Genomic DNA, 25,880 nt, shown 5'->3' on the forward strand with positions numbered 1-25,880 from the left:
AATTTAATTTATATTTAATTATATAAATGTAATTTATATTTGATTATATAAATTGGGGAGTGGTGGGACCTGAACTTGGCTTAATCTAAAAACGTGGTCCTTTCATGACTAAAATGAGCACTGTGCTTCTTCTCCTCCCAGGACCCCAGGAGCAAGCACAAGTTCAAAATCCACACTTATGGAAGCCCCACCTTCTGCGATCACTGTGGGTCCCTGCTATATGGACTTATCCACCAAGGGATGAAATGTGACAGTAAGTAAGTTTTCTTTTCCAGTTCATAGTGAGGCTCTGTAGCTCATGTTCAGGGTTTGATGAGCAAGGAAGGCTCAGTAACTTTTCAACACCAACTCTTCAATAGAGAGAATTAGTTCAGGTATATACCAGACTGACAAAGTGTAGAATCTTCCACTGTCAAAGTTCCAGTTTATTAAACTACTTGATTGCCTCATTATAAAGCCCAAAAAAGCCCTCGATTTATAAATGAGGTTGGTGGGTGCTGTCACTTTTTTTTTTTCTTCCTTTTTTTTTTTTTTTTTTTTTTAGTGGCAGAAGTCTTCAATCACTGTAAAATATAGCCTAGTCAAACCCCAAAGAAGCCTCCCGCCGCCAGGTCCGCATTTGGTTAGCTTCAAAATAAGCCAAGCAACCATACTCATTATCTTCCTGTGTCTCTAATTAGTGGGTGGACTGTGGAAAAATCCAGTAGGCTCTTCTTAAAACTGAAACTAAAATGAACATAAAAACCAGAATAGTGTCTTATTTAAGTTCACTCACCCTGCATGTTTATGGACGGATCAAATGTGTATCAGCCCGGCTCAGAACACTGAGGACCACTGACAAGCAAGACACCAGCCCTTTTCTGTTATTTTTTGTTATGTGTGTATCTCCATCAACTACCAGGAGGAAAGAAAAGCAACTGTGAAGACTCTTTGCTTTGATCATTCTTTTTTTTTTTTGAGATGGAGTCTCTCTGTCGACCAGGCTGGAGTGTAGTGGCGCGATCTCAGCTCACTGCAAGCTCTGCCCCCCGAGTTCACGCCATTCTCCTGCCTCAGCCTCCCGAGTAACTGGGACTTACAGCCCCCACCACCACACCCAGCTAATTTTTTGTATTTTTAGTGGAGTTGGGGTTTCACCGTGTTAGCCAGGATAGTCTCGATTTCCTGACCTTGTGATCTGCCCGCCTCAGCCTCCCAAAGTGCTGGGATTATGGGCGTGAGCCACCGCGCCCAGCCTGCTTTGATCGTTCTTAAAGTATGAGATTCCTCAGGCTATGTTTGTTTAAATACAAGTTGATACTTTTAGGACATGAAAAGTTAATTTCCCAGCCTGTTTTTCTAATAGGTTGGGAAGCACTGTGGAAATTTCAACCTATTGCTATTTGCTAATGACTATTGCCATTTGCTATGATGGCCAGAAGCTGATATTTGTATCTTACATGGAGCAAACTGTAGAAAAAGGAACATAAACGAGCATTATAGAGTAGATGGAGTTTCTCAGGACACAGAGATTCTTCACCTTACAGGGTTGTACAGCGTCACAACCAAATGCCATGTTTGTTTGCTTCAAGAAACCCTAGGATTTCCACCTGTAATCCCAGCACTTTGGGAGGCGGAGGCGGGCGGATCACCTGAGGTCAGGAGTTCAAGACCAGCCTGACCAACATAGTGAAACCCTATCTCTACTAAAAATACAAAATTAGTCGGGTGGTGGCGGGCACCTGTAATCCCAGCTACTCAGGAGGCTGAGGCAGGAGAATCGCTTGAACCTGGGAGGCAGAGGTTGCAGTGAGCCGAGGTTGTGCCACAGCACTCCAGCCTGGGTCACAAAGCAAGACTCCATCTCAAAAAAATAATAATAATAAAATTGAATAAATAAATAAGCAGAGGCCCCAGAAGCAGAGGTGCTTGTCTGCACTACCTGTGTGGTACCTACCTACCCTGGGATACAGCACTCTTCTAAGCATTTTACAAAGACTGACTCGTTTTGTCCTTATTTATAGTAACCACAGAAGACAGATGCTGTTAATTTCTCAGCTTACAGATGAGGCAGAAAGGATAAGTAACTCATCCAAGGCCATGCCTCTGGGAAGTAGCAGAGCTGGAACCTGAACCCAGGCAGTGACTCCGGAGTCTATGCTCTTTAACCACGATGGTCTTCTGTATATAATTTTCCTTCCCTATCCATAATCTGTGAGTTGAGGAACAAAAGCTTAAAAATCTAAAGAAAAAAGATGTCTGGTTGTACCTTCGGTGCTCTATGTGGTATGCAAGAGAAGGTAATGAAATTGCAGTGGGCTCTGGGGAAGTGTAATGTCAGTGCCTTTCCAATTTTCATCTGACCATGCTGAGTTTCCCTAGAAAAAGCATGAAATACTTCGGAGATGTTGCAGAAGCAAGAAAATGTACCTGTCAGTTTGGATGTAGATCTGGTTTCACAGTGTATTGTATTTCTGGATACCCTGTCTAAGAGGAGATCTTCTGAATGATCCATTTAGGGTTGTTCCTGTTTAGCTTCAAAAACACACTGATTTTGTGTCTCCTCGTGCCCCAGCCTGTGCCTAGGCACTGGGGAGACCGAGATGCCAAGTTGTTTAAAACACTGTGCTGGCCCCCAAGGGCTTTGGTGGCCATAGCTCCAGAAGTAATAGCTTTGGTGGAAACCGTGGTATGTGCAAATTTCACCCCATAAAGAGAGGAAATATAGGTATTCATTATATAAAACACGATGCAGGCCAGATGCAGTGGCTTACGCAGCACTTTGGGAGGCCAAGGCTGGTGGATCACCTGAGGTCAGGAGTTCAAGACCAGCTCTGCCAACATGGTGAAACCCCATCTCTACTAAAAGTACAAAAATACCCACATTGTAGTGGGTGCCTGTAATCCCAGCTACTCAGGAGGCTGAGGCAGGAGAATCGCTTGAACCCGGGAGGCAGAGGTTGCGGTAAGCTGAGATCGCGCCACTGCACTCCAGCCTGGGCGACGAGCAAGACTCCATCACAAAAAAAAAAAACAAACCAGTAAATATTTTAGATATTTATTAAATATAAATTTAATTTATATTTAATTATATAAATGTAATTTATATTTGATTATATAAATTGGGGAGTGGTGGGACCTGAACTTGGCTTAATCTAAAAACGTGGTCCTTTCATGACTAAAATGAGCACTGTGCTTCTTCTCCTCCCAGGACCCCAGGAGCAAGCACAAGTTCAAAATCCACACTTATGGAAGCCCCACCTTCTGCGATCACTGTGGGTCCCTGCTATATGGACTTATCCACCAAGGGATGAAATGTGACAGTAAGTAAGTTTTCTTTTCCAGTTCATAGTGAGGCTCTGTAGCTCATGTTCAGGGTTTGATGAGCAAGGAAGGCTCAGTAACTTTTCAACACCAACTCTTCAATAGAGAGAATTAGTTCAGGTATATACCAGACTGACAAAGTGTAGAATCTTCCACTGTCAAAGTTCCAGTTTATTAAACTACTTGATTGCCTCATTATAAAGCCCAAAAAAGCCCTCGATTTATAAATGAGGTTGGTGGGTGCTGTCACTTTTTTTTTTTCTTCCTTTTTTTTTTTTTTTTTTTTTTAGTGGCAGAAGTCTTCAATCACTGTAAAATATAGCCTAGTCAAACCCCAAAGAAGCCTCCCGCCGCCAGGTCCGCATTTGGTTAGCTTCAAAATAAGCCAAGCAACCATACTCATTATCTTCCTGTGTCTCTAATTAGTGGGTGGACTGTGGAAAAATCCAGTAGGCTCTTCTTAAAACTGAAACTAAAATGAACATAAAAACCAGAATAGTGTCTTATTTAAGTTCACTCACCCTGCATGTTTATGGACGGATCAAATGTGTATCAGCCCGGCTCAGAACACTGAGGACCACTGACAAGCAAGACACCAGCCCTTTTCTGTTATTTTTTGTTATGTGTGTATCTCCATCAACTACCAGGAGGAAAGAAAAGCAACTGTGAAGACTCTTTGCTTTGATCATTCTTTTTTTTTTTTGAGATGGAGTCTCTCTGTCGACCAGGCTGGAGTGTAGTGGCGCGATCTCAGCTCACTGCAAGCTCTGCCCCCCGAGTTCACGCCATTCTCCTGCCTCAGCCTCCCGAGTAACTGGGACTTACAGCCCCCACCACCACACCCAGCTAATTTTTTGTATTTTTAGTGGAGTTGGGGTTTCACCGTGTTAGCCAGGATAGTCTCGATTTCCTGACCTTGTGATCTGCCCGCCTCAGCCTCCCAAAGTGCTGGGATTATGGGCGTGAGCCACCGCGCCCAGCCTGCTTTGATCGTTCTTAAAGTATGAGATTCCTCAGGCTATGTTTGTTTAAATACAAGTTGATACTTTTAGGACATGAAAAGTTAATTTCCCAGCCTGTTTTTCTAATAGGTTGGGAAGCACTGTGGAAATTTCAACCTATTGCTATTTGCTAATGACTATTGCCATTTGCTATGATGGCCAGAAGCTGATATTTGTATCTTACATGGAGCAAACTGTAGAAAAAGGAACATAAACGAGCATTATAGAGTAGATGGAGTTTCTCAGGACACAGAGATTCTTCACCTTACAGGGTTGTACAGCGTCACAACCAAATGCCATGTTTGTTTGCTTCAAGAAACCCTAGGATTTCCACCTGTAATCCCAGCACTTTGGGAGGCGGAGGCGGGCGGATCACCTGAGGTCAGGAGTTCAAGACCAGCCTGACCAACATAGTGAAACCCTATCTCTACTAAAAATACAAAATTAGTCGGGTGGTGGCGGGCACCTGTAATCCCAGCTACTCAGGAGGCTGAGGCAGGAGAATAGCTTGAACTCGGGAGGCGGAGGTTACGGTGAGCCGAGATTGTGGCATTGCACTCCAGCCTGGGCAAACAAAAGTGAAACTTGGTCTCAAAAAACTAGAGAAAAAAAAAAACCCTAGGATTCCAAAGACATGGTTTTCAGGAGTTCTGCAAGGGCTTACAATTTAAGTGTGTTTGTATATATATTTTAACTACTTTAAAACTGGGAACAAAATAAACATTCGAACGTGTTACATACTCAACCTTCACTCCTTGGGCAGAACTTGATTTCTGCTACAGCATCCTCTTCACTGAAGAGTCGGCTGGGATGGGGAAGCATACCATTAGACACTGTTCCTGTTTGTACATAGTTTTCTGTATGAATCAGGAGTTTTGGATCCTGTACCACTTTAACAAAATGCAAAAATAAATGAGATGTGGAGGCTGGTCTGAGACATCAACTTGCATCCCTAACTGCTGGTTTCAAAGTTCTGTTTGTATCGGAGGGCTTTACTGGTGATCCTTGAATGTCTTTATAATAAATATATGGTATAAATTTGCGTTCGTTAGCTGAGTTGATGCTAATAAAATAACACTCATGTGGTTTACATAATTAGATTCTGCTTTAGATTTTGTTTGCAAAATGGTTTCCTTACTGAAAGAAATTTTGAAAACCGCTGACCTGGACCAATGCTTTTTTGTTTGGTTTTGTTTTAAACTCTTTTTCTTAGGAATCTTAAGGCTTCTGTGGCTGCCGCCTGTGCTCCTTTGATGAGCCCCAGAACTGCAACCCCTCCTGACCTTAACTTCTGCAGAGAAAAAGCCTCTTCCCGTGCCCTTCCACCTTGTGCAATTGCAATCCTAGATAGAGTTCCACTTGGGATGGGGCAGGGCGTCAGGGGGCAGTGAGCAACAACTCGAGTGGGCCAACCTTTCATTTTGTAGAGCGGGAAATGAAGTTAGAACAAATGAGCTTCCCAAGATATACAGCAGAGACTGGAACACGGCCCAATGCACTTTCACCTCCCGTACCCTCCCCGTTGCCTGTGTGCTTTCCAGAGGCTCTGGCATTTACTGCCTTCACATTGCAAATTTTGCCCGGACACTTAAAGACATGACGTGGTTAACACAAGCGACATTCATAACACAGCTTTTTAGGAGCTTTTATATTGGCTAAATTCAAGGTGTAGAATTTTGAACAGTTAACCTTGGAAATAGAAGCCTAATAGCATCCACATTTGTGAATTAGCTGATTGTTCTTTCCTCAGCATGTCCATCATTCTGCTGTCAGTCTTTAATCGGAGCGGTATACATTATTCATGATGCTTTTTCAATTTACTTTGTCCTGTTAAAATTAAACACACCAAATGAAAAGGAGAGGAAGACCCCACCTTGATGATTACGGAATAACCTTATTAGCGTCCCGGCAAGGATTCGTGAGGATTCCAGGGGCCTTCCCTCCTTCTGGAAGCCTAAAGGTACAAGGACGATCGAGCTAGAACACCTACGCGCGATCTTCTGTTTGTTTCCGGCACACAGGATTCTTTTCAGGGTTGCTTTGGTTCATTGCAATAATACTGATCTTTTTTTATCCTCACCCTGTCTCACCCACATAATGTCAGCTGTAAGGAGTGGCTGATCATGCTAGGCGGGTATTTGTTTTACTTGGAATAATATTTAAATATTTGAAGACAGGTTTAAAATACCAAATACAAGTTCTTTGGGGAAAAAAACACAGGCAGTGTACGTAAACCTCGTTGAAAATACAAGGTTAGCTGAGGAAAGGAAAATTTAATGAATTTTCTATACTCGATCTGCAGATTTTCACTCTTTCTCAGTGGTAAACCCAGAAAAGCATAAAGAATTCATTAGCAAAAAGTCTTACGTTTAAGCTGGGTGCAGTGGTTCACATCCGTAGTCCCAGTGCTTTAGGAGGCCTAGATGGGAGGGCCGCTTGAGCCCAGGAGTTCAAGGCTGCACTGAGCTAGGATTATGCTACTGCACTCCAGCCTGAGAGACAAAAAGAGACCCTGTCTGAAGAGAAGAAAAAAAAAAATCCTATGTTTAAAATTTTCATATTATTTTGCCTCTGTGTACATAAAATATTAATTAAGCTGAGCTTTGGACATATTTACCTGTGTGAATTTTGTATACTGTTAAATATTTGAAACAATCACAGAAGGCCAAGCTGGGATATTTTGCTTCAGTGAAGATTGAGCAAATATGGTATGGGTATTTTAAGGATATTGTCACTCACATGAAGCCTGTGCTGTACAGGACATCTGCTAACAGTTCTTTATGTCACCAAAAACAGTATAGCAAAGTATCGAGTTGGGGGTAACTCATTTTCACTTCTGCTCGTGCACCAAAACAGTGAGGAGCGGTGGTTGGAGTCCATATGCCCAGCTCACCCTCTGCTTTCTTGATTCACAGCCTGCGATATGAACGTTCACAAGCAGTGCGTCATCAACGTCCCCAGCCTCTGCGGAATGGATCACACAGAGAAGAGGGGGCGGATTTACCTAAAGGCTGAGGTTGCTGATGAAAAGCTCCATGTCACAGGTAAGGCTTGCTCATCCCGGAGCAGCATCGTGGGCAGGCATTTGGATGAAGGTTGATATTAAGGCAGGGTAGGGGCTGGGCTGTATGCCCTGAGGCCTCTGGAGAGGCAGTTGCGCTGGTGGAACACCTCCAGCGAGACGGGTCTGTACACCCAAATTCCCAAATACTCAATGTCACACGAAGTCACAACCACCGTGTGGACTGGACTATTCTGACAGCGTGGCCCGTATACTCTCCTCCCGGTGACAGGGGGTCAGGGGAGCCAATTAATCAAAATGCTGTTGGAGGGAGTGGAACTAGAACAAGGGGAGGCAAATGGATGAATGACCCAGGTGTTTTGTGGCATTGGGCTGTGATGGCCCAATAAATCCACCTCAGCAACAGCAACAGCCATTGAGTGCTTTTGCTTCCCCTGTGTTACAGCCATTGAGTGCTTTTGCTTCCCCTGTGTTAGGGATGATGCTAGGAACTTCACATAGATTAATTATTTAGACCTGACGCCTAGCTGGTTATTAACTTCATCTTCCAGAAGAGGACACTGAGACACAGGTCAGTACTTTGCAGTGTTACAGTTAGTAAGTGAGGAGCTGGGATGGGAACGGAGGCATTTGACTCCAGACACTGTGCTTGTAATGACCACACCTCCTACAAACAGCCTGGCTAGGTGACCAGAATTCCCTGTCCACGGGCCTGGTTACTCCCTCCTTGGGGCTGTTTCTGGGTGGCCTCTGCCATAGCATGGCTTTTCCTTTGGTTTTCCCACCAAATCCACTTCCGGTTAATCGGCACACTCAGTCAAGTTATCCTGGAGTCCTACTGGCCTAGGACCCATCCCGTGTCCTCAGGATGACCTGAGTTCTCTGTACCATGGCCCACTCCATGTTGGTGTGTGGTTGGACTCTCAGGCATCAGCCTATTTCCTTGTACTTGGGGGTCCCGGAGGGACCAACTGTATACATTCCTCTTGTTGACAAGGGCATTCATCTTGATTGATCAGCAAAGGTATCTTCCATTTGTATCTAGGAATTCGAAGCGGTCATAAGCATGGAAAGACTGATGCTAATCTATTATGTTTAGATAACAGAAAACATAGAAGAAAAGCTTAAGAGGATCTGTTTAAGAAAAAAAGGAAAGGTGGGGGCTTCCAAAGAAAAGCTTACTTTTGGAAACATCCTCAGGTTTTTCCTTTGAAAGTTAAGCAAATGTTCTAACCAGGGCTGTCCTCTCAGGTAAGAACTCAAAGAAAACCAAAGGATTCCAAGGTATCGCTAGGAGAGGGTAACAGTTTGCCTCCAGGTAACCTTGAAACCAGCTATAGCTGATGGTCACAGTGGAATTGGGAATGAAATCCCTATCATAGATACAGAATCCCTTCTGACTTTTTGTAGATTTTAGAGAAATTATTTTATTTTCTCAAGACCATCCCTATTGTGCCAATGCCTTTGGGGCTGTGGCTGTCACCTGCATTTCTTTTTAATGGGCTGATGCTGTCCTTGGAATCCACTCTGCCCTTATCTGACAGCCGAGGGCACCTCTGACTGGGCACTGCTGCTCTCTGCCCAGAGGAGGATGGTGTTCCTTGGGGGCCGTGAGCTAGGCCACGAGACCCCTCCGCAACATCACAGCCTTGCTGTTGTTTCTCTTTTCTACTAAGGCTTCCACATTGTCAAAACCACGTATGGGGGAGCAGATTTTGCAGTCAAGGGGAAAATTACCATAACACCTAGTCTCCATAGGTGGTAAGGGATCAAGGAGCATCAAGTAGAATGCCTACAGGCTAAACATTTCTATGCTTTCCTTACCTTTCCCTTTATTTCCAAAGCGACTGCTATTGACAATAGAATAGACATCACAGGTGAATATTCAGAGTTTAATTATGGGTTTACAGGTGGCTACCTTATGGCTCACTGTAAGGCAAGAATGCCTGGACAGAGCATTTAAATGTTTAGCTGGCATTCTTTGTGTTTCTAGATAAAGCAAAACATACACACTGTGCATGCTGGACACACCCCGTGCCGTCTTCGGTAATAAAAGTAGCAACCATATGTACTGCCTGAACCTTCCAGTCTCTCCTATGAGCCTCAACAGCCTTGCAGATCTAAAACTGCACAGAGAGGCACAGATGCCCTGGCTGGAGTGGCACAGGTACACAGGTGGAAGAGAAAGGTCAGACCTCATTGTGCTAGAGCTTACATCAGGCTAATTCCTCTACCATTGCCAAGAGTTGAACTTGACTCACAATTGTAGAATCAGCTTAAGGAACAATACCTTTCACTGGGTCGGACATTGACTTTTTACATGTGAAAGCCAGCCAGTATTACTTATGGCAACTATCTGGGCCAAGTCCCTTGAGAATTAGTTTACAAATTTTTGTAGAGCCATAGCTCCACTCTAGGAATGTGAATTCAGCAAGTTTAATAATAATAATGTCTTATTCCATTCAGGCCGCTATCACAAAATACCTTAGACTGGGTTATTTATAAATAATAGGAATTTATGTATCACAGTTCTGGAAGCTGGGAAGTTCAAGATCAAGGCCCAGCAGATTCAGTGTCTGGTGAAGGCTCCATCTCTGCTTCATAGATGGCACTTGTCACTGTGTCCTCACATGGAAAAGGAAGGCAGGCTGTGTCCTCACATGGTGCAAGGAGCAAACTTGCTCCCTGTTATCTCTTTTATAAGGCTCTGCGTTTGGATGAAATATCCTAAAGCAATTCCTTCCCAAATGCCCTACCTCTTAATACTATCACACTGGGAATCCAGTCTTAAGATATGAATTCAGACCACAGCAAATAATAGCAACAGCTCACAGCTACTCAGTGCTTCCCCCACAGGACTACTTCTTAAGTACTTTATGTACTAACTTTTCTTCAAATCTGTGAAGAAGTTGACTTTATTATCCTTACTTTATAGATGAAGAAACAGCGACACAAGGAAATGAAGTGACTCACCCAGAGTCACACAGATGGTAAATTGGATGGCTAAATATTTAAATGGCAGATGCAGAGAGAAGATATTTTGATGACAGTATCCATAAGAGTTGGAGTCTATTTTTAAAGTACAGTTGTGTGTGTGAAGGGAATCCAATCTTAAGTATGGAAAGTCAGGCTCAAGGAAATAACTAATTAGTAATTACATCTTTAACATTTTTAATTTAAAGTAATTTAAGATTTTCAGAAAAGTTGCACACATAGTACAGAGTTCTCGTACACCCTTCACCCAGCAACCCCTGGTGTTAATGCCCTTGTATAACTATAGTAGCTGGTAAAATTGTGAAAAATAGGTACTTACAGCTGGGTGCGGTGTCTCACGCCGGTAATCCCAGCACTTTGAGAGGCCGAGGCGGGTGCATCGCTTGAGGTCAGGAGCTTGAGACCAGCCTGGCCAACATGGTAAAACCCCATCTCTACTAAAAATACAAAAAAATTCGCCAAGTGTGGTGGCGCATGCGCGTGTAGTCCCAGCTACTCAAGAGGCTGAGGCAGGATAATCGCTTGAACCCGGGAGGAGGAGGTTGCAATGAGCCTGAGATTGTGCCACTGCACTCCAGCCTGGGCGACAGAGCGAGAGTCCATCAAAAAGAAAAAGAGAGACAGAGCGACAGAGAGAGGAGAAGAGAAAGGAAGGAAAGGAAGAAGGAAAGAGTACCCGTATTAGTTACTAGGAATTGTTTTAAACAGCCAAATAGAAGACATCAGACTCATCTTCTTTCAGTATAAAAGGGCCGCAAGTGGTACTGAGTAGAGCCCCCTTGGGGCAGCACTTACCAGTGATGGATGGCATCCCCGCCCCCATTACCTGCCTGCAGCATTTCCCGACCAAATAGTTCAGGCATGAGTTTATCTTGAGAAATGTTTTCATACCAACAGCTACCGTTTATTGAGTGCTTGCTCTATATTTATTGTTAATAGGACTGGACCTTTGTGCTCAGCGTTTTAAGTTCATTGCTTCATTGACTCCCCAAACAATCCCATGAAGTAAATACTATTATTATCCTCCTTTTTGAGATGAGGAAGGGAGCTGAGAAAGGAAGAAAATCACTCCAAGTTATAGGGTGGGAAGTGATGTAGTGGGGGCCGCAGCCCGGGCCTGGCTTCCACACCCTTGCTTTCAGTACACAGGCTATGAATGTTCCAAGTCTCTCTTATTAATTAGAGTCTCCTTTGGAACAAACAATAAACCCATAAATATTTGCTGAACCCACAGTCGGCACCCCACAAGGTTCTCTGAGGTCATGGAAAGTCCCAACGTGGGACTTAAAACCAGGGGAGAAAAGAGTAACACAGGAAGAGAACACAGAACAACCCACATCCATGTAAAATTAAGTGCCAAGTACGTGGTGATGAAATAGCACACCCTTGGGAGGTGCTGAGGGTGGGGAACGGGACAGAGATGGAAGGAACCCGTGGAGAAGCGGCCGACTGAATACTGTAGGTATTTGAGAGGCAGAGAGGGAAGAGAGCTCCGACTGCGAGAGTTAGAGGGCTGTGGGAATTAGCCTGGTGATGGCTTTCATGGGAACACAAATATAAACCATAAGCCATCACGTGCAGTTTATGGTCCAAATGTGAGTGATTTCTCGGAAAATGCATTTAAACCTAAACCCTGAGCAGCTGTGTTAATTGCTAGGTTAGTTCCAGCTGTGTCTTACCTGTGTAGAATCGCAAATTTTACGCAGTAATCCCAAAGTAACATAGAAACTCCCAACAGGAGCTCTGCTTTGGGATGGAAACCACCCTTTGCAGTCAGAGATGAGTTTTCTTTCTAGCTTGGTGGGGTATTTATGGGAAAGCCCTCCGCTTTAGCAGTGTATTTTTATTTTTTGCCTTCGGGCAGTGGTGCTGATGTTATCAGAATGGTGTCGCATGTTTTTTTTTCTTCTTCTTCTTATAGGAGATTGTAATTGGTTTTCTACACTCTGGTGTGTTTTGTAAATTCGGTTTATAGGAGTAGTGAAAAAAAAATCCCTCATGGGAACCAATTTTCAATTTAATCTTGTAAGTAAATGGAAAAAATATCGGGTGCTTTACAGCTGTTTCAGAAGCACATCTCTCCCACAAATAGATTATTCTGAAGAAGAGTCTAATTTTCTCAACAAGTTGAGGTTGTTAATTTGATGTGGAGATTGAAGTTTTAAACTGAACTCTGGTCGGGGAGGGTAAGACTTCCTCCCAGCTCTTACCGCACAGGGACTCCTCCTGCCTGCCTAGGGCCCTGCGCGATTCGATGTCTGTCACCCCTGCAGGTACGGAGACTCACCCTCATCTTATTGTGTATTCCCTCTGTGTTCTTCCACCTTATCATGGTGTATTTGCTACAGAATGAAGGAAATGAGCCTCAGCTTTGTATGATAATCGTTCTTTTTTTGCTTCACCCATTGATCGTACATTATTGAGCGTGTGTCCTGCTCTCTTCCTGGCACCAGGGATGCTAAGATGATTAAGACCTAGACCGTGTCACAGACCGTGTCAAAGACCACACAGACCGGTCTTTGGGGGAGAATTCAGGGATGAAAAAGAATTGCCGGGTGCTGTACCTGGTTTTTTGAGGTGCAGTGGGAGTTTGGGAGAAGGGGAGCCTCAATGGCCCTGGGGAGGCAGCAGGTGACAGCTTCACATCGGAAGTGGCAGTGGAGCTGGGAGGACAGGGAAGGAAGGAGAGGGCATTCCAGGCAAAGATGCAGAGTGTGTTCAGGAAGCTCAGCACCATCCAGGATGTCAGGAATTTCAAGTGAGAGTTGGAGAGAGCTGGAGGGAAGTTTGTTTCTTTCCATTTTCAAAGTATGAGAGCTGCAATCATCAGTTTACCAGTGCACAGTCCTTAGGAGCCATGTGCACAGGCTCTGAGTTAAATATTTCTTTTTAAAATGGGAAGATTTTAAGTTGCAGGTAGCTACATTTTCAGCAAGAACAGAGCCTGAACTCTAGACATCACCTTGAGATTCACAGTGAGCAGAGATCTTCTCTGTCATTGCTGGGTAAGGAGACGCAGCAGGTAGCGCATGCTTTGCCTAAAAGCTTTACACAGGTACCTTTTGCAGTGACAAGCAGGCTGTGGAATATAATAACTTGAGGGCTGCCAGCAAGGAGATGCACCAAGCTGCTTACTTAAAGGAAAAGGTATTAGTTGGAAGTCGTTTCTGTTCAATAAATCTTAGTTACGGGATTTGGATCCAGGTCAGGAACATAAACGGTGACGCAGCAGATATATCTGCTCCTTTGTGTAGGGATGGAGAGGGTGCTGGCAAGAAGCTGCTTATCCTGAGGGGCACCCACAGTGCCCAGTGTTGGTGATGCTGCATTTGACTACTTGGTTCTATGTTCTTAGTGGATCCCTCCACTGCAAAGGTATTTTTGTTGTTGTTGTTGTTTGTAATTAATAAGGAATCTGGATGTCGTACTTGATGACCAGCAACCTCCCATCTAATGGTTTTAGCCTTCATTATTTTTTATTTTGTTTTATTTTACTTTTTTTTTGAAAGTCTGTCACCCGGGCTGAAATGCAGTGGTGCAAGCTTGGCTTATTGCAACCTCTGCCTCCCAGATTCAAGTGATTCTCCTCCCTCAGCCTCTCGAGTAGTTGAGATTATAGGCGTGTACCACGCTAATTTTTGGCAAAAATGCCCAGCTAATTTTTGTTTTTTTGGTAGAGACAAGGTTCCACCACGTTAGCCAGGCTGATCTTGACTCCTGACTTGAGGTGATCCACCCGCCTTGACCTCCCCAAGTGTTGGGATTACAGGCGTAAGCCACCGTGCCTGGCTGATCGTTCTTGATTAAAAGAAAGTAAGGAGACATGATTACCAAATGTAATCTTTAATACATGGTGGGAGGTGGGATCCTGGATCCAAGAAAAAAAACAGCTGTTAAAGAACATTTGGGGGACCGTGGGGACAGTTGAATCTGGACTGTATTTTAGAGAATGTTTTTGTATCAGTGTGAAATTTCTGGGTGGTAATGGTCACGTGATTATGGACGGGAATGCGGAAATATTTTAGGGGTCATTTTTCCTAATGTCTGCAACCTACTTCCACATGGTTCCACAAAAGCCAAAAAACAGACAGAAGTCTGAAAATAGGACCAGGCAGGGGTTGGGGGCAAGAAGAAGAGGGTGTGCGCAGGCAAGAGCACCTGTGGCGGAATAATAGTGAGTGACTCTAGAAAGTGATATAGTACTTCAGTTCACTGTACTGTTCTTTCAACTTCACTCCCAAAATCTTAGGCAATGATATCTGTGTCTGGAGCTTGGTTTCAGCTGCTCCAGTACTTAAATGTCCTCTCTAGAGGTCATTCTTGGCTACAAGGAAGCCCCCGCTGAAGCAGCCATCAGAACCCTTCAGCAGTCCAGCTCCCTTGCCTCCACTGGCTCACTCTGCGACCCCCTCCATGCCTCTGTCCATGGCCACCAACAGCTTTCCTTTTGTGGATGGCACACCAAAGGAGACAATTATTCTGCCTCTACCCTGTGTTTCCTTGTGGCTCTGCACTGAGGCTGGGCCCTGAAGCCTGGTTCATGAAGAGCACTCACCTGGCCTCTAGCCCCCGTTAAACAGGTGAGTCACTGACCGTTTCCTTAGAGCCACCTGGCACTGGCTGCATGGGACTTGCCATGACACAGCGGGCCAAACTGCCACAGGCAGGTTCTGGGAATTGTACACTCACATGGATGGGCAGGGGCTGCCTGGGATTGGGAGCCACTAGTGGTCTATGTCCCCAAGAGCTTGTGTATGACCCCCATTTTCCAAATAGCTCAGGCAGGAAAGAAAACATGAATTAAACAGCTAAAGGAGTCATATATAGGTGTGTGTACATATGTGTAAGAAGTAGGCTGGGTGTGGTATCTCACGCCTATAGTCCCAGCTACTCAGGAAGCTAAGGTGGGAGGATCTCTTGAGCCCAGGAGTTTGAGACCAGTCTGAGCAACATGGCAAGACCTCGTCTATACAAAAAGAAAAAATAAATTAACCAGATGTGGTAGTATGCCCCTGTAGTCCCAGCTACTCAGGAGACTGACGCAGAAGGATCGCTTGAGCCCAGGAGTTTGAGGTTACAGGGAGCTATGATTGCACCACTGCATGCCAGACTAGGTGACAGAGCAAAACCCCATATCCAAAAAAAGTAGTAGTTGGCACAATGTTGGCAAAACTGTTACTTATGATATAAATAAACATCAAGGAATTGGAGAATGGTGAGTGGGCCGTTTGCATTCTCCATCTCCTCCCTCCTTGGATACCCCACTCTCCCTGATCTGGGGGTTCCCTGCCCACTTTAAAGACACCAGCTTCTATTTCCTGCAAGCTTCCATCTCTTAAAAATAAGTAAATAAATAAATAAATAAAAATAAATAAAAAACCAACAAGCTTTATGATGCTCACACATAAGAGAAACTACTTCCTTTAGTTTGGGCTTAAATACTGGTAGAGAAAAGTCCATAATAAAAGGGGTAACTGCTCTTCATGACAAAGCACACTTCATCTCCATGGCTTTGTAGAAGTTTCATGAATCCACTAACATTAGCTGATTCTGAAAGTGATAAGCGTTGTAGCATTCATTTTCCCTGGGGAGAGGCACAGGAAGCATGGGTGTCCTCTCTTTTGTAGATGGAGAAGTAAGAATGAGTGGGGGGTTCAGTGTTCTTGCAGAGAGGATTGGTGGGTCCATTTAGTTTGGGAAATGGTCGCAGCATCTGGCCGGGGGCGGGGGGGGGGGGGGACCCTTATTATCGGATGATCTCTCCTTGCCTGGCCTCTTGCAAATGGAGATGCTAATGAGACTCAGCCAGTCACAGCAGTAGCAGCTGCCTAGAAAGGGGAGGTGAAGGGCAAACCAGAGAAGCTCCTGGTGTTTCCTGAATGCAGAGATCCTGTGAGAAGAGAAACCGACACTGATTGAACAGTTTTCGTGTACCGGGCCCTGATTGGATGCTTTCCTACATATTCCATCACAACCACCTTTCGGAAAAAATGCCATCATCAGCATCAGCATCATTTTGTAACTGAGGAAACTGAGGCTTGGAGAGCTCCTGCAGCCTGCCCAGCTGCCTCTAGCACCCACACATGCCCTTCCCGCTATTGTAAGCAGCTGACCCTTGGCTCTGGCTGAGGGAAGATCCTGTGATTACTCACAGCCGTTTCCCTTGGGTACAGACACAGCCCACACTGTTGCTTCAAGTGCTTGCAATTTCACATTTCTATCCTGCAATTAATAGTGGAGGCTACTCTGGGATGGCTGCGCAGCTCCTCTGATTACTGTTCTGTTGGCACCACTCGGGGTGAGGGTCTGTCCTCACTTCCCCAGACCCTCCATTTTCCAGGGTTTCCATAATGGCTGGAAATAAAAATGGCAGCAGGGAATCCAGCTGAGGTCTTCTGTGCTGGAAAATGAAGAATTAAAATGGGCAGAAGGAGGAAACAAGCTGCTTCAGGACATGTTTTGACAGTGTGTGACTTGCATGGGCATGCGACTGGACCAGCCCTTTCTTGGCATCCTCCTGACTTTTTCTTAGTGGTCCCAGTTCTTCCCCATTGGAGACTCATCCTGCTGTCACATTCTCAGTCTTCAGAGAAATCAAATCTAGCAGTCACCTGCCTTGAGTTCACTGGTGCTTAACATCCACGCACATCCTTGGCACAAGAAAACAGGAAAGTGCCTCTTAGCTAAAACATACAGTAGTGCGCTTGTACCAGAAGAAAGCCTGCACATTATCCCATTCAAATGCATATGCTTTGGGGTCATAACTGGCATGTTTTCAGTGGATTTATCTACTGTCTCTTCTTCCTTGATTGGACATTCCTGAATATCAGTGTCTTATGTCCACATGCCCCCTTCTGCAGCCTACCTTGCCCATCTCCCCATATTTACCCTTTATGTCCCCTACTCGTTTGCACCCAGATTTCCAAGGCATGCGCAGCCTCCCCATTGTGGCAGGCAACAGCCCACCAGTGTTTCCTCCCTCCTTACCTTTGCTTGTGCCATTCTCCCTGCTTCTCAAAGAATGTATTTTTAACATTCAGCTCCAGTTACCTTTAGGAAGCCTCTCCTCACGTTTTATGCCCTGCCTGAAACCAACCACTTTCTCTCCATGCCTTTTGTAGCATGTATTATGAGATTTCACCTATGTGTTTATTTGCATATTGATCTCCTTCCACTATATCATAAGTCCTTTGAGGTGAGAGATGGTGTCTCATCTCCTGTACCCAGCCCAGTGCCTCAAATTTGTACAAAATGTGTGTCTGTTGAGCTGATGATGATGATGATGGAAGTACACAACAAGCACAGCATAGAAGCTGACTCAGGCTTTTACTGCACTCCTCACCCCAAATCCAAGTGACTCTTCCCATTTTACCCCTACATCTGGATCAAGTCAAAATGATCCTGTTTTAACCCAATTCATAAAGCCACATGACTTCTGGGATCCTTTAGAGAAACATCTATCAACCAAGAAAAAGGTTGCGTCTTCTCAAAGAGACACATCATTATTTACATCCCAACTGTTGTACCTTGTCCTGACTGATTTGTGGCTCAGCTTAATGTCAGATATGTACAGACTTGCAGCATGCCATCCCACAGATTGTTATTCACGCTTGGTTCTCTGTGCGGCGATTCCACCAGAGCTTTTCACTCCAGGGGCTTAGTCACTAGATGTGCGTGGGAGGCAGCAAATTGGAGCAAAGGGCAAAGAGTTGCCAGTGTCATTTCCTTCATGCAGCATTTGTGTTTGTTGTAAAGCACCCTGGTATCCATGCGCGTGGTGACATAGTTTCTCTTTCTCCTGCTTAAGATACCCCAAGCCCCCAGATTCTTTATAGGGTCATCAGTCATCCGTCTTCTTTGACTTCAGTGACTCCTGCCAGGAGGAAGCACTCTTAAAGATAGGCTTTGAACGCCAGCATCCCTGGAAGAGGAGAAGCAAATTATTTCTGGGGCCTCTTTCAAGATTACCCCATTAGAATACAGAGATATTGACATTGACTGAGCAGGTCATTCTTGTGCCGGATTTTAATTGCTTCTAATTATAGGATTATCATTTAAGCACAAGATTAATTGCTATGAAATTATTGCAAGGAACTTTATCTTCTTCTAGAAAGTAAATGTGTTAGTCAAGTGAGAAATATCTTAAAAGCTTGCAAATGATGTCTTTTCAATCACTTTCCTTTGAAACTTTCTTCTAATGCTTGGGGAATGAGAGAGAGATCTTGGGGGATCAGGATAGAAGACGAAATAAATAACAGATAAATGCTCCTTTTGGTTCCCGGTTCTCCACCAAAAGGGTGGGAAACTTGAAGTGTTTGGAAATGGTTAGGTTCACCAGTGGAAATTTTTTTCCTCTCTTGATCCATGTCATCTTCAACAGTGGGTAGGAATGGCTCAGTAGGAAACTAGAATCGGCAGGTGCTGTCCTATGGTCCTTTTCAACACCAGGCTGCTCAGATATCTTAGCAAAAAAAAAATGTTTTCAGATGTGTTGTAAAGGAATCTCCAATTAATGTGTATACACCTGCTCTGATTATTGGCATCAAAATGGTGCAGAGAAACATCAGACTATGTGCGTCTTAGCTTGTAGGCATTTCCAATTGGAAAGATTCAGATTTCCTGAGAAAATATGAGATAAGTTAGCTCCTGAGCTGGTTCTAAAATATCCCCATTTGAATAGCGGGCCATGGCCACCCACTGAAAGCTCCGCACAGAGCATCCCCACGGGGGACTTTTTATACTGAGAAGAATGGTAGCTGCCTTTACATGCATTTTCCTTTTTAATTAATGCAAGGTTTGTGGTTAATTAAAGACAGTCAGGGTCCCTTTTCAAACCAAAGCAGGCATTTTTTCCTAGAATAATGAAGAGAGAATAGAAGCAAGGCAAACTTCCTATAAAAGTTTTCACAGTGAGGAGGGGTGAATTTGGGGAAGGTGGCCTGAAGGAAGTGTCGTTTCATCAACTTCGACTCACTGGAGGTAGGGAATGAAATCAGAAGAGACACCTTCCTCACTGAACACCCAGTGGGGAGGTGGCTCTTTTCTGGGAAATGCCACACTGACCTCCCTTTCCCTTTGTTAAGTCACTCTGCTGGGAGTGGGGGTGCAGCGCAGGAGAGACATATTTCTCTGGGATATATTGCTGCTGTCATCTTACAGCCTGCACAGGTGACTTTTCGTGGAAGAACTCTCACAGGTGAACATCTGCCCAAAGAGAAAGTGTATGTGCAGTGAATGTTAGAAATAGCACTGTCGCCCTCCTTACTCTTTACTAATACCCTCTCTGAAAGACCCTGAAGTCTGTTTCAATCCCTCCCACCCCAGTATGGCAGGGACTCTGTTATCCTCATAACTTCTGACTTCTGAAGGATGCCAGTATATATTTGAAAGACAAAAAAAAATCCCAGCATACTTTACATGACCAACACTCCATAAAGAAAGAATACAGCAGTCTTGTGTTTATAAAATAATAAAAGTGACTTGCATTTAGAGGATACTGTGGTGTACTAGTCCGTTCTCACACTGCTATGAAGAAATACCCAAGACTGCTATTTATAGAGGAAAGCGGTTTAACTGACTCACAGTTCTACAGGACTGGGGAGGCCTCAGGAAACTTACAATCATGGCAGAAGAAGAAGCAAACACATCCTTCTTCACATGGCAGCAGGAAGGAGAAGAAGAATGAGAGCCCAGTGAAGGGGAAAGCCCCTTATAAAACCATCAGATCTCAGCCAGGCACAGTGGCTCACACCTGTAATCCCACTTTGGGAGGTCAAGGCGGGCAGATCACCTGAGGTCAGGAGTTCAAGACTAGCCTGGCCAACATGGTGAAATCCCATCTCTACTGAAAATACAAAAAAATCAGCTGCGTGTGGTGGCAGGCATCTATAATCCCAGCTACTTGGGAGGCTGAGGCAGGAGAATTGTTTGAACCCGGGAGACAGAGGTTGCAGTGAACTGAGATGGCACCATTGCACTCCACCCTGGGCAACAAGAGCAAAAAACTATCTCAAAAAAGAAAAAAAAATCAGATCTCATTATCTTCACCTCGTCCTTCCTACGACCTCTGGGGATTATGAGAACTACAATTCAAGATGAGATTTGGGTGGGGAAACAGCCAAACCATATCGTATGGGACTGGCTTTAAAGTCAGGTAGTCTGGATTCGACTTCCAACTATAGCACTAATTAATGTTGAATAAGTATTAGGGGTTGTTACTCTATAATGGAGTTTTGTTCCAGTCACATTAAGTCATGTGGTTCAATGGACTGAAGCATGTCACTTTATTGACAGATTAACTCTTTCAGTCCTGACTCATTCATGGTGTAGCTATAAGCACAGTGAGACTGCAGCGGCCCCAACCAAGAAAATCTAACCCCGGACCTCGTTTGTTTTCCTTCACCATGTCCACCAAGCAAGACACAGAAACACACTGTGAAATTACTTTCAAAATTGGAAGGCCTCTGTATGAGTAGAACAGTTGCATAGTAAGCTGAGGATGTTAACCTTAAAGATTTTAACTGGCTGTGAACCTTGACCTCATGGCTTAACCTCTCTTTGTTTCCCTCTCCTCATCTGCAAATTCAAATTAAGGCACTTCAGCTACGTGAACCCTGATGTTCCCTTCAGCTCTGGCATTTTGTTGCTCTGAGAGCACTTTCAGAGAGAGCTAATCAGTGGTGCCAATAAAGTATGCCCCTTCCTGAGGAACTGACAGTAGATTGAAGATTCCAGAGACGCTGCAATTGGGTGAGGCCTGAGAGGCTGCTGGTCCAGTAATTTTCAAACAAGTTGGAACATCACATCTTGTTTGAGATGATATTCAAATGGTATTTCACCAGAGTTACTCTGATTGAAGGGGAGAAAATAGGGTACTCACCTTCTTCCTCCTCCTCCACCAGCCATGAGGAGACTCTGTGGAGCAGAGTTTGAAAGTCATGGATATAGGCTGGGTGTAGGGCCTCATACCTGTAGTCCCAGTACTTTGCGAGGCGGAAGCAGAAGATCCCTTGAGGCCAGAAGTTCAAGACCATCCTGGGGCAACAGAATAAGACCTTGTCTCTATAAAGAGTAAAAATAAATAAATATAATTTAAAAATTAAAATAAAAATTAGCCGGGCATTGGTGGCACACATGCACTTGTGGTCCCAACTACTCAGGGGGCTGATGTGGGAGGATCACCTGAGCCCAGGAGTTTGAGGCTGCAGTGAGCCAAGATTGTACCACTGCACTCCAGCCTAGGTAGCAGAGTGAGACTCCATCACAAAAAAAAGAAGTCACTGATGTGATTGTTATCAGACTGTGCTGGGGTCCACGCACCCAGTGCAGCAAAGCCAAATGCTAATGTTGGGTTAACAGCAGGAGAAACTGAGGCATTTATTGCCAAACAAGGAGAATTGAGCAGCTCGTGCTGATGACTTGAACTGGCAGATAGCTCACAGTTATCTATTATTTAAAGGTGGGAAGGCGGAGGTTACAGTCAAAGTCATCAATCAGTACATAAGGGCTACACGTTGGTTTGACCCAAAGAGGTGGGACATCCCAAAGCTGGGGAGGCAGTGTGCCACAGTCATGGGCGGATTCAAAGATCTTCTGATTTGTGATTACTTAAGGAGGCAAAGCTTTGTCTAAGAATTTGGGATCAGCAAAAAAACAAAACAAAACAAAACAAAAAAACAATATTAGCTCTGGCTTTTGGGTAAAAAAGCATTGAAGGGAGATGGAAGAATGTAGAACAAAGAACAGCAGTCAGAGTGCTGCCTTCTGCTTCCCCCATCCAAGGACTGTGTGCCAGTGGATCCGTTTGGTGGGGGTCCAGTTTTCCGAAAAACAACTCAAGGGCATGTGTTTAGATGTTATCTTTAATTTCTACAGAAAAGAAAACATCTCCTAACTTCCTTGCTGTTGTTTTAAGTTACTGTTACCTTCTTCCTTATCAAGTTGCTCATTTACTTCTCAAGGCTACCTAGGTGCCTGGAATTTTCCTTGAAGGAACTCAAGATTTTCCTTTATTTCCACATTAGAGGGTGCTCCTGCCCAGGGACCTTCTGTCTCATAGTCCATCCCCTTCATTTTCATGCATAAAAACCAAGGCTCAGGCAATGTGGCTACTATGTAGGGTCTTTAGGGTTATAAAGGATAAAACTGGCTGGGTACGTTGGCTCCTGCCTGTAATCCCAGCACTTTGGGAGACCGAGGCAGGCAGATCATGAGGTCAGGAGATCAAGACCATCCTGGCTAACATGGTGAAACCCTGTCTCTACTGAAAAAAAAAAAAATACAAAAAATTAGCCAGGCGTGGTAGCGGGCGCCTGTAGTCTCAGCTACTCAGGAGGCTGAGGCAGGAGAATGGCGTGAACCCGGAAGGCGGAGCTTGCAGTGAGCCAAGATTGCGCCACTGCACTCCAGCCTGGGTGACAGAGCAAGACTCTGTCTCAAAAAAATAAATAAATAAAGGATAAAAGCAACCCACTCAGGTAGAAAGGGGTATTAGCAAAAGAAATCTAGAGTATCATGAAACGCAAGGATGGGAATGCTTTGGGGCCATAATAACACTGAGAACCTGAGATTCTCTTTCTGTATCTCACCTCTTCTTTCTACATACTGCCTTCATTTGTTTCTTTTCCACAACACGTTAGACTTTCTTTGCATTGCAGAAAACATGGCCCTAGCCAATTCTACAGCTTCGCCTCTTACAGCTGCGTGTCTTCTACTGTGTCAGTCACAAATCCAGGAATTCTGGGAAAGGGATTCATCGGCTCAGTCTGGGTCACATGCCACCCTGGACCAATGGACTGTGACTGGAGGGCAGATATGGGGTGAGGTGGGAGACATTTTCAGGAACAAGGAGTAGTGACAAGCAGACAAAACTGTAGGTAACGCAACATTGCCATGAAACGTGAGCCAGGGTTGTGCAGGAAATGTGTTCGGGAGGAGGCATGCAGCCAGGCGCCTGCCTTCTACTTCAGTGCTCCTTTCCTTCAACCATGTTGCACATCCATGAAATTACTCAAGAGGGACAGTGGCTGAGCTTATGTACAAAAGGTGGATATGACTCGTAAGTTCCTTTTGAACACATCAACACGCTCCTGGCCTGGCCAGTCTCCAGAAACAGCCAAGGGTAAAGAAAAAAATTTGATTGAGTGACATTTGTCCAATTCAGCCACCCAGTGCATTGATCACCCGTCTAATTTAGAAGCTGGAAAACAGCACAGCAGGTTCCAAGCATAAATGGTGTTGATGTGGAAGAGATTGAGTGATGGTGGTACCCGCAGGAAGCAGAGTCCTTTGAATGGGCTCACGGGGAGATTGTGGAACAAGTGGCTCAGGAAGGTGGAGCTGTTTGATGAGGGCCTAGGAACTGGACAAGGCCCTCCAGAATGCATTTTGAGCCGTTGGCCTTAAACCACTTTCCCCTACGGCAGCTTTTTCTGCAGGCTGCGTTGCTGCCTTGGCAGACCCTCACCCCTCACTCCTGGAGCTCTTCTTTCATGAGGAATTCCTGCTGCGAGAATAAACTAAGGTAGTTGGCAGCATGCTAACAATACCTCCAGGTTCTCAGCCTCTGTCCCAACAAGAGCCAGGCCACCTTGCTTTCATTCAGTAAGGGAAAAGAAAAGCAAGGTACCTTTTATCCCTGAATCATCGCCGCAAGGCCCTCCCAGGTCAGGAAAATGATGTGTCTCCTGCTTGGTTTGCAAACCATGTGGATGATCCCCAGAATATCAGGTCCTCTCTCTCTCTTCCACCCAAACGAAAGCATTTAGATGTCACATGCCCACCTTGTAAGGCCTCATGGGGTTTGGGATCCTCATCCTGTGCACAGGCCTTGACTCCTGGGTTCTACGACATTGACTGTCTTCCTGTTTCCTTTCCCTTTCTACTGACAGTTTTGCCAATTCAGTGATGGCTTCAGCGCCATGGCTTAGTGGCACCCAAGCAGCTTGAGGCATCAGTGGTTTGGGGGTCATCTTAGTTATTTCATGGAATGAAAAGTTTTACATCCAAGATACTCGGCCCCCAGTCATTTCTTTTCTGTATCAATTTAGTCTCTCCTTAGTTTTGGTGCACATGGTTGCCTTGTGGTAGTCTAAGATGTTGACAGACTGGCCCAGAAAGAGATTCCAAGGCTAATGAGAATGTGTCCAGGTTCTTGTTTGGTTTTGTTTTGGTTTGATTTTGATTGTGGTCAAGATAAGAGGCTTTTCCAGGTGAAAATCTCTTAGGCCTGACATGATACCTGTAATTAATGCATATCTTCAGCTTTATACTCTCACATTAAAGACAGCAATGGTATAACAGCAGGGTTGCAAAGAGTAAAGTTTACTCCTGTTTCGTCTCTCTCTCCAAAGACCATAGTGTTCCAGAGACAGATACTGATCACCTCTCGTGCTCATGAACTCCTAGTAGCTCCCGATAAGTACATCCCTCAGAGAATCAGCTCTGAGCCCATTTGTGGGAACAAGCATATGGGAAAGTTGTCGATTCTGCAGGTGTTGGGAACAGTTCTGGAATGGGATGGCAGATCCCTCTTCTGCTGGCGGATGGAGGAAGGATACCCTTGCCAATGGACAGTTGCCTCCTAACCAGGAATTGCACCTCATGCTCAGCCAGGGCATTCCGGGCAAGGAAGCTGAGCAAAGCCCACTGGAAGACAGGGCTCCCTCGGGCACAAATAAGAACAGCTTCCTGCTCCTCTACAGCCTCAAAAGTTCATGCACCTCGTCCCTCGGACAAAAGTGGTAGAAAGAAGGTTGGTGTCACTGGACTTCGTCTCTTAGGGTTCAGCTACTTCAGGCGAGGGGTTGGGAGGAACCAATAAATATTTTTGTCTTTGTCTGCCACACTGATGCAAATGCTTATAATTTTATTAGCAGCTGCCTGGGAGCCAGGCCTGACTTAATTTAGTTTAATCTCCTGGGTTATTTCAGTTCGGCTTAGTCTATTTTAAGCACAGATGAAGAGGAAATAATCAGACTGAGGGGGCAGGTGAGTGAGGGGCCGGAGGGGCCATCCGCTGCCCTTGCTAGTTCCTTGGGCTTAACTTGTCTTGATCTAAAGGGAATGACTTCATGGAGGCAGGTTGGCCAAAGTTCTAATTCTCACTGTGTTTTGTCTCTGGTATCCTCACTTTGTTCTCTAAGAAAAGAAGCATGATATCCGCTTTGTGGGGGAGAGAGGATGGGGGATATTAATTATGCCACTAGAAACACAAATGGGGCAGTTCTCTTGTGCCAGGCAGGACTGAATAGTGACACCTTCCCCCGCCCTTCCCTTTCTCCTTTTAGCAAACTACACTGATCAGTGTGTTATGGTAGCTCTTTCTCTTTGGAGTGTTTTTTGTTGTTGTTTGGTTTGTTTTATGGGTGTTTTTTTTTTTTTTTTTTTGAGACAGGGTCTCACTCTGTCGCCCAGGCTGGAGTTCAGTGGCGTGATCTCGACTCACTGCAACCTCCACCTCCCAGGTTCAAGTGATTCTTATGCCTCAGCCTCCCGAGTAGCTGGGATTACAAGTGCCCACCACCATGCCCAGCTAATTTTGTATTTTTAGTAGAGATGGG

At 44.8% G+C, this 25,880-nt stretch overlaps 1 protein-coding gene across 1 annotated transcript in view; it reads left to right on the forward strand.

Moving 5' to 3' along the window:
* PRKCA (protein kinase C, alpha) overlaps positions 1 to 25,880 on the forward strand; it is a 363,042-nt gene that overhangs the window by 193,676 nt on the left and 143,486 nt on the right. Inside the window, exons 4-5 of the mRNA XM_011930418.1 lie at positions 142 to 253; positions 7,220 to 7,348. Coding sequence (XP_011785808.1) covers positions 142 to 253; positions 7,220 to 7,348 — 241 coding nt within the window. The remainder of the gene's footprint in view (positions 1 to 141; positions 254 to 7,219; positions 7,349 to 25,880) is intronic.

The sequence above is a fragment of the Colobus angolensis genome, unplaced genomic scaffold (assembly GCF_000951035.1).
Source record: "Colobus angolensis palliatus isolate OR3802 unplaced genomic scaffold, Cang.pa_1.0 Scaffold1, whole genome shotgun sequence".
In the NCBI taxonomy this organism is placed as follows: domain Eukaryota; kingdom Metazoa; phylum Chordata; class Mammalia; order Primates; family Cercopithecidae; genus Colobus; species Colobus angolensis.